We start from the raw sequence: 8657 nt of genomic DNA, 5'->3' as shown, positions 1-8657 counted from the left end.
GACCAGCTGGTTTAGCAGAAATTAGACAGATATAGGGAGGTTGTAAAAAAACGAAGTTGTCCTTTAAAACAATTCTATGAGCCACACAGTTCAGTGTCAAATGGACATCAGCTCATATAAAGTGTTAATGCTCTGATATCCAGTTTAGGGAGACAGTTTGAGACACGATTCAATATAATTTGAATAGCACAATATAAATGTTTTTCTCACTTAGATGCACTGTGGACTATTGACTATTATTATCAACCTAGAAAGCTTTACATGAACAATGTGAGAGTTAGTCAGTGTGAATGGTCATCATATTTGCACTCATTTCTGTGTGAAAAGGACAGGTGAACTGACGCAGCCCTGCGGTGCTCCAGTACTCAGGGTTCTGGGCTCTGACATGGTGCCATTCACACTGACCCTTTGTGTACGTTCAGTTAAAAAAGAATAATACCACCTGATAATAAGGGGATGGACATTAAGGTCCTTCAACCTCTTAATTAGGAGATGTGGCTGTATTGTATTAAAAGCTGAACTGAAATCTACCAGAAGAAGGCGTGCATAAGCAGTGTTCTTTCCTAAGTTATTTTCTAAGTGTTTTAAAAGAAAATAATCCAAGGCCAGAACTGCATCATCTATGCCTCTGTTACTCCTGTAAGCAAACTGAAAGGTGTCCAATGAACAATCAACCGCTGCCTTCAGTAGACTGATAATGATTTTCTCAAAACTCAGTGATTTTTCATAATCACTGAGGTCAAAGCGACTGGGCGATAGTCATTATATTCCTTGCAGCATGTTTTTTTTGGGAACAGGGATTATAATATTTATATAGTTATATAGTTATAACTATAATAGTTATTATATAATAGACAGTTTGAGACACGATTCAATATAATTTGAATAGCACAATATAAATGTTTTTCTCACTTAAATGCTCTGTGGACTATTGACTATTATTATCAACCTAGAAAGCTTTACATGAACAATGTGAGAGTTAGTCAGTGTGAATGGTCATCATATTTCTTGTACATGCTACTAAAATGCACATGAGTTCAGCTTGAATGTATTTTCTTAGCCTTACCGCTCTGAGTTCATAGCTAAATCACCATGAATGGATGTCATAGTGTTCTAACATTCCATCATTATATCATAGTAATGTTCTATCATTATATCATAGTAATGCTTTATTATTATATCATAATGTTCTAATGTTCCATTATTATATCATACTAATGTTCTATTATTATGTCATAATGTTCCATCTATCTATGGAGCAGCTCCAGTATTTGTCTCTTGGTGACATCATCACTAGTCTTGTCACTCTGCCTTTCATCTTAAGACAATTAAAACTGATCTGTACAATATAGAAATAAATAATGTAAACTCTTTTAAAGTGAACTTTAACAGTAGCAACAGGACATATTCATATACATTTCGGCTGTGTTTTATGGTAAGTCACGTTTAGTCCTTGACTGAACGTTGTTGAATCATCTTTTTCTCTTTCGAAATTATGAATTTCGGTGGCCAAGTTGACACCAAAGTCTTGAATACATAATCTGAATACAGAATATACTGGAATTATGAATTGCTATAGTAGTACCAAAATGTATTCTATTTATCAAAGTTAAATGCCCTGCATAATCACTATTAAAAACGTGTACAAATGTCTTAGTTTGATAGAAATGATAATAACAATGTAATGTGAATAATTCAAAGTTCATATCAAGGTTTAATCCAAATTACAGTCAAGGATCAGAAGCAGGAGATCAAACAGTGAAGATTAAAGGTCCTTACACACCGGGGCGATTTTTTTCATGCGAATAATACGTTATTTTTTTAAACCTTATAAAGTCAATGCAAGCTTCCACACCAGTTTCGTGGAGCAGAAAAAGCGTATTTTAATTATTCGGAACTTTAATTAGACACAGGCATTTTAATTAGACACAGGTTCACACAGGAACAGTCAGGATCAGTGGTGTAACGTTAGTAACAGCGGGCCCTGATGCAGGCTATTTAGGACAGGCCCCCCATCCTCCAGTTCACGCTCACTATAGGCTACTCACAGTTTATACTTTAATTGGTGGTGGGCACTTCAGGAGTCAGATAGTCATTTATACAATCTTATTTATGAACACAGTTTTAATGTCATGTAAAATACAAGTGGATGAGGAACTTATGATTATGATATAAAATACAAAAAACAAGTGGACGAGGAACTAATGTGTATCCATTAAAACCTTTTGCTTAAAAAAATATATACATAAATTCCTGGCACAAAATCTTCTCTTCTAGGGAACAGGGATATCTTTTAAGATAGGGGTCCGCTGGGGTCCTTGACATGAATAGGTTTGAGAACCACTTGTGACTGTCATTGACACAACAACAACACATCATATAAATTCTATAAAACTGAGTAATATTCCTCCTTAAAGATTCTAAATGATCATCATCGTCATCATGTCTAACTGCATTGTTCCACAGTTACACTGATCTTCCCAGGTAACATCTTCAGAGGGACAGTATTAACACCAGTGCTAATGTATGGAAAGAGTGTGTCAGTGAAAGTGTGTGTGATGGTGTGTATGTGTGTGTTAGTATCAGGATCAGAGAATGACAGCTTTCCTTCATTCCAGTCCAGCTGGACTCTGATCCTCTGAGGATTCTGCTTCAATGAGAGATCAGTGTCTGGCCCTGGTCTGGAGCGTGCTGCGTATTTACCATTATAGAACCCTATACTCCAGTATTGACCCCCTCTGACTCCCTTCCTCTGGTAAGACTCTGCTAACACGCCCACTTGCCAGTTTGTATTGTCTCCAACCTCAACATCCCAGCTGTGAGTCCCTGAGTTAAAGCCCTCAGAACCAAGGACATAGCCATAGCGGTCAAACCTCTCTGGGTTGTCAGGAAGCTGCCGTTCCCCTCCGCCTCTCACACTGGTCAGATCATCAGACAGGATATAGTCTGGATGGGCAGTGTTGGGGTCCAGAATGACAGGAGTGTAGGCGACAATGTCCTTCATCTTGTTCCAGACTCTGAAGGTCAGGTTGTTCAGGTGTTTGGTCACGTCTATCAGTGGTCCTGAGACCAGCTGTGGGTCCTGCACTGTGAACTTGACTCTTTCCATTGTGGTCTTGTAGTTCTGCAGGAATGAGACGTGTTCAGCCCTCAACTCCTCCTCTATGGCTCTGATGTTGTTTGAAATGGTTGATATGTCTCTGTTCAGGACCTCAATCTTCTTTTTCATCACCTGACTCTTCTGTTGCTCTTCCTCCCTCAGGGCAGTGATGCTGGCCTCCTCTTCCTCTTGTAGAAACTGATGAAGCTTCTTAAACTGTTCCATAATCTGCCTCTCTGTGTGCCGGGCCTGGATCTTAATGTGTTTTGTTGTTTGGTTAATGTTCTTTTTAAGTTTATTTAAGACCTCCAGTTTCTCCTGTAAAGTCATCAGTGATTTCTGGACTTCCTCCTCGTGATCCAGAGCAGCTTCATCGATGGGTCTGAAACTGTGGTTGGTGTGTTTTTTAGAATCTCGACACACAAGACACACTGGCCGTTGACATTCCAGACAGAACAGTTTGAGTTTCTCAGCATGCAGACAGCAGAGATCCTCGGACCCTGATGATGTTCTCTTACGTTTTGAAGCTCTCCGTCTCTCCTGTATGAAGGCCTCACACAGGTTCTTCAGAGCCAGGTTACAGGGTAGATGAAATGTTGAATGTATTTCCTTACAAACTGGACATTGCTTTATAGTCTTCCGTCTCCACCATTCCTGCAGACAAGCATTACAGAAGCTGTGGCTACATGACAGTATAACAGGATCTTTAAAGATGTCACGACACACAGGACAGGAGAAATCCTCTTCTGGAAGAGACAACGTGGAAGCCATTTAGTCTCTGACTGAAGCTACAAACACTCAGCTCAATACAGGAAATCTGTCAGTCAGTGGTGGTAACACTTCCTCCTCTAGAATGTTCCCTGAAGTTTACTTCACTGTGAATCGTGGGTGTTGTTAAAGTTAATTCTGCTGATAGAGTCAGCAGCCGGTTCCAGTGGTCTGGATCAGTATTCCCTCCTGTAGCTGTGGAAAGACAGTCTGTCCTCCTCACTGGAAGTTGTGTTTGATCTGAAGGTCAATCATATTGTCTCAGATGAGTCTGGCAGGGGGCGGAGCTTCGACACACCACCACAGACCTGTTGCAAAGAGATACATTATGTAAAACTTCCTGTTGAATTTACTCCTTGACAAACCTTGACTTAAAATGTTCAGATTCTGGCTGTGACAGTTATTTTACATAAAGTGTTGTTCAGGTTCAGGCACATTGAATAACTCTGAAAAAGTCTATATTGGTTCAATATGACTTGTGTCAAAACTTGGTAGGCCTACACACGAAACGTCTCATCAGCTTTGTATTCCAATTGAATATAATGACTTTAATTACTTGTAGCAGAGTATGTTTGTGCAATTGCAACCTTTACTTAAGTTAAAAAAAACAATAACACAGTTACAATTACAATTACTGACATTTGAATGGGCTCGTTACTAATTCAATTACTTTATGTAAAAATTGCCAACACATTCAGAAGATTATAAGGTTTATTGTCATCCCATGATATTCTCTTACCTGTAACAAAGGATCCTACTCCAATGTTTTCTCAGAAGGTCCCTTTGAAGAAGAGTGCAGCCTGAAAGTTGAACTGAAATAATAACAGTTGCTGTGTGTCTCTGTGTTCTGTGGTCTGTCTCTCTGACTCTGAGCACTGACTGACTGAGTGTGTTGTGTTGATGTAGGAGTATAAGTAGTAGCACCTCCCTTTGTCTTGGAGTGGAGAAACACCTCCTCTCAGCTCTCCTCTAATTAACTGCAGTCAGGTCTATTTCAATGTGAAAGGCTCATAACAAAAGCCACCTTGATGATGATGATGGGCCATCATCAGAGAAACATTTACATAGACACAAGTTTCAATGTCCTTTGCTTTGATATAATGTTGTCATACTTTGTTTGTATAGTCAAGTCGATTACAAACATTTTCATGTCAAGGACAATTGATTTGATTCAGCTGTGGACCCTATTTGAAAAGTAAAACACATAAGATTTGTGTTGTTCAAACTTTCTAAGATTATTCCACATTTTTCACAGATGTCCACAATTCTTCCTTTTCTTTGAAGATCTAAGCTCACAACACGTCACATCACAATGCTTTCTGAACTTGTAGATCAGCTATTTTCCAAGCTTATCTGCACGGCACACAGAACGGGGAAAGGTTAACAAATAATTCACTTTCCGTACTTTTTAAATGTGGATGAGTTTAAGTCCTGACCTGCTAAACACATGAGATGCACCAAACACATTTATTTACATTCCCTTCAATATCCAGTGCAACATGTTGTGTGCAGATATTATAAATCTGCAAACTATATTGTCATCTGAGGTACACTATATATATATATATATATATATATATATATATATATATATATATATATATATGTGTGTGTGTTCATGTTTATACATTCAATTCATCAAGACATATGAAGACATACAACATACATACAAGATCATAAATACTAGGAGCAGTAAAAGTATATTTACAGAAAAACAGTGGGGGGTAATTTCTTTAGGCAAGCTAGGAGTCTTGTCTAGGTCCAGTTGCAAATTTCAGACAGGCGCTCTTTTATGGTGGTTTAGAAGGAGGGTAGGAAGCCACACTCTTTGATGGCTGTTGGTAGGACATTCATCCGTGGAGCTCCCTATGGTGTACTCTTTCCTCTACCCTGAGCCATCCCACCCTAGCATATAATGAGCAGGGGTTAGGTGAGTCCTACGTGTGGGTTTAGAAGTAACCTGATCAGTTAGTTTTGATAGGTCTGAAGTTGTGTTTTGAATGCCTTTGAGGTGCTAGAGTACCATGAGGTGCATGCAGAGTCTAAATGACATTGGATGAGTACTCCATCTAGTGTCCTCACAGCATTCCTACTGACAAACAAGGAGACCCTGCCCAAAAAATTGGGTGACTTTCTTGATCTGTTACCATTTATTCACTGGAAAGAGTGTTCTCTAAAATGCAACCCAAGTAGGGAATTAAAATGTTTTTTTTCAACCTGCACTTTGTCCTTGTCCTGTATAACTGGAGAATGTACAATAATTACTATTTGAACAGAATTTGTCTTTTAACTCTTTACCAACATTAAATAATTATCAAAGGAATTCTGGACAGACCGAATCATGCCTAATAAAAAATAGTTCTCAGATGTGGGTTGCAAAATAACAATCATACATTTGAGTTGTGTGGCCTAATGTAAATCAAACTGAGGGTCCTTGGAATGAGAGAGTACTTGTAGAATGACTGTTGTAGCTCAACGACCCACAGTCTACATACTAGAATGTGTAAATTGGGGGATACTTGGAGACAATGACACACCTAAAGTGTGTGTAGATTATCTGATTGATTGATTGATTGATTGATTGATTGATTGATTGATTGATTGATTGATTGACTGATTGATTGATTGATGGATGTACTTTATTTAGTGAGACATGAGAAACAGTACGTGGAAGTACAATTCACAATACAAGGTCTACTAAACTGGATAACTTAAAGCACTAAGCTTGCTTAAAATGAGATCCCCACACACACAAATCAAGATGAAATGCTGAGTGGGCCATCTGCATTTAAAATGCAAATAAGACAACACTAATTGTGTGTGTGTGTGTGTGTGTGTGTGTGTGTGTGTGTGTGTGTGTGTGTGTGTGTGTGTGTGTGTGTGTGTGTGTGTGGTTATTGTTTTTAGTGCTCTTGTTGTGTTTTGTTTTTTTGTTGTTTCTTTTGTTGTTTTTCGTTTCGTTTTAGAATGTGTTTTTAGGCGGGCCCAGTTATAGGGCCCAGTTAGGGCCGGGCCTTACTTTTCAGGCCTGTTGACACCTCTAATGCACAGTGAGGTGGTTATTATTGAAAGAAACCCCAGAAGCAGGACTGATGTTTATTCACACTGTTGAGCTTTATTTTTTGAATACCGACCAGTTTTAAAAATAAACAAGTGGATTTTCAGGCCTGTTTTAAAGGAAGCCAGTGAATTCCATTGTGGAATACATAGGACCACAATGGAAAAAACATTTTTTTTGTGTGTTATCCTTTAGCCTTAATGTCTGACTGTACCTCGTACTGTTTACATTTAATGATTAATAAAATATTCAATCAATCAAATTCCTTCAGGGTGCCTCTGCCTCTAGGAAGCCAGCAGAACAGGGTGATCTCTGATTATATAGACCGTGGGCCGAGGGCTCTAATTCTGACTTTCATTGATCCCCACTCTGAGTGTACATTCTTTTTTCACAGTAGACATATAAAATTCTTATAAGTACTGTAACAAATGTTTCCATCTCCGATTCGTGCGCCAGAATGAAAAAGACCGATTTTAACAAATGCAATTTTAAACAGGCAAATATGCAGGGCTACTCAGAATCTCCATGGCAACCAGGAAGAAAACATTCCGTAAAACCGAAACTTCTTGTCCAAAAAAGACTAAAATGAGTGTAAAATATATATTTTCCTAACGAACTTGCAGCAGCTATACCATAGGCTACTAATAGTTCATTCATAACCGTATTGGACTGCTTTTGTATATCCGATTATTTTCGCTATATGCCTATTGCCTTGCCTCTCGTTCACTGCCACTACGGTGATTTGATCATTAACATTAACATAAATGAAGTGGTTACGTTAATTCTTGTCTTTCTAATCTAAAATTGTATCATATTTAAGTATACTTAATCTGTTACAGTTACAGATAATTTTTCAAATAAATCGTACATTATTACCTGTTAAACTGTGAGCCATTTATAGTCAGTGGTGGAAAAAGTACTCACATGTTTTACTTAAAGTAATACTAGGTAACGTTTTCAACAAAACTAAAGTTAAATTGTATATCTTTTGCGAGTGGCAAAAGTTTCACAACACCCACTCCGTGAATTTCACCCCCGGAAGCCTTTTATTTATATATTTTCTATTGAACGTGTACGGGGGGGACTTTCCCGGGAAAATGACGTTCCTGGCCAACGTCATGACGTCGTGGCCGACGTCCTCAGGAACTACCGCAACGGTTTCCTGTTTGGCCAGGAACTACCGCGCTATTAACAAAAAGGAACCTCACGCTGATTTTAAGATAATGTAGGATTGGAAGATCGAAAAAGAACAGAAAAAGAAAGCACAGCTCATGGTAACTAATGCTCCACTGGCTAAGAGAAACGATCCGTAGATAGTATAAAACAATTAAAAGATCGCTTTTTGAAACGCTTCCGGCTTCCGGTGAAAACGAATGGAATTCTGGGTAATCGAGGACTAGGGAAATTGTATGCAGTGACGGTAGTGACCAGCAGAGGTTGCTAAAAATCGTTATTTGTGATTCTGCATTGTACAACTTTAAGGAAAGGCAATGTAGAAATACTCTGTTACAAGTGAAAGTCCGGAATTCAAAATTCACTTGAGTAAAAGAACATAAGTATTGGTATCAAAATGTACTTAAAGTACCGTAAGTAAAAGTACTCTGAATTAAATGTCCCGTTTCACAAGGTAATATGTATCAAATGTAAAATCTTTTGAAAATAGCCGATGTGAGCTTGTAGATTGACAATTTTCAAATAGCCAAAGTTTAAATAGGGCTGAAGACTAAGAGG

General features: G+C 38.3%; 1 protein-coding gene across 1 annotated transcript; it reads right to left on the bottom strand.

Moving 5' to 3' along the window:
• Nucleotides 1–2446: 2446 nt before the first annotated feature.
• On the bottom strand, nt 2447–3871 carry LOC308086747 (E3 ubiquitin-protein ligase TRIM39-like; the record flags this gene model as incomplete). The annotated part of the gene is made up of 1 exon (XM_080430396.1): nt 2447–3871. One exon carries the CDS (start codon nt 3869–3871, stop codon nt 2447–2449), a length of 1425 nt encoding a protein of 474 aa, XP_080286522.1.
• Nucleotides 3872–8657: the final 4786 nt, after the last annotated feature.

This window comes from Gymnoscopelus braueri (genome assembly GCF_963280865.1).
Source record: "Gymnoscopelus braueri genome assembly, chromosome: 6".
Lineage (NCBI taxonomy): Eukaryota > Metazoa > Chordata > Actinopteri > Myctophiformes > Myctophidae > Gymnoscopelus > Gymnoscopelus braueri.
The sequence above is the reverse complement of the archived record's forward strand: the minus strand, read 5'-3'. Positions and strand labels throughout refer to the sequence as shown.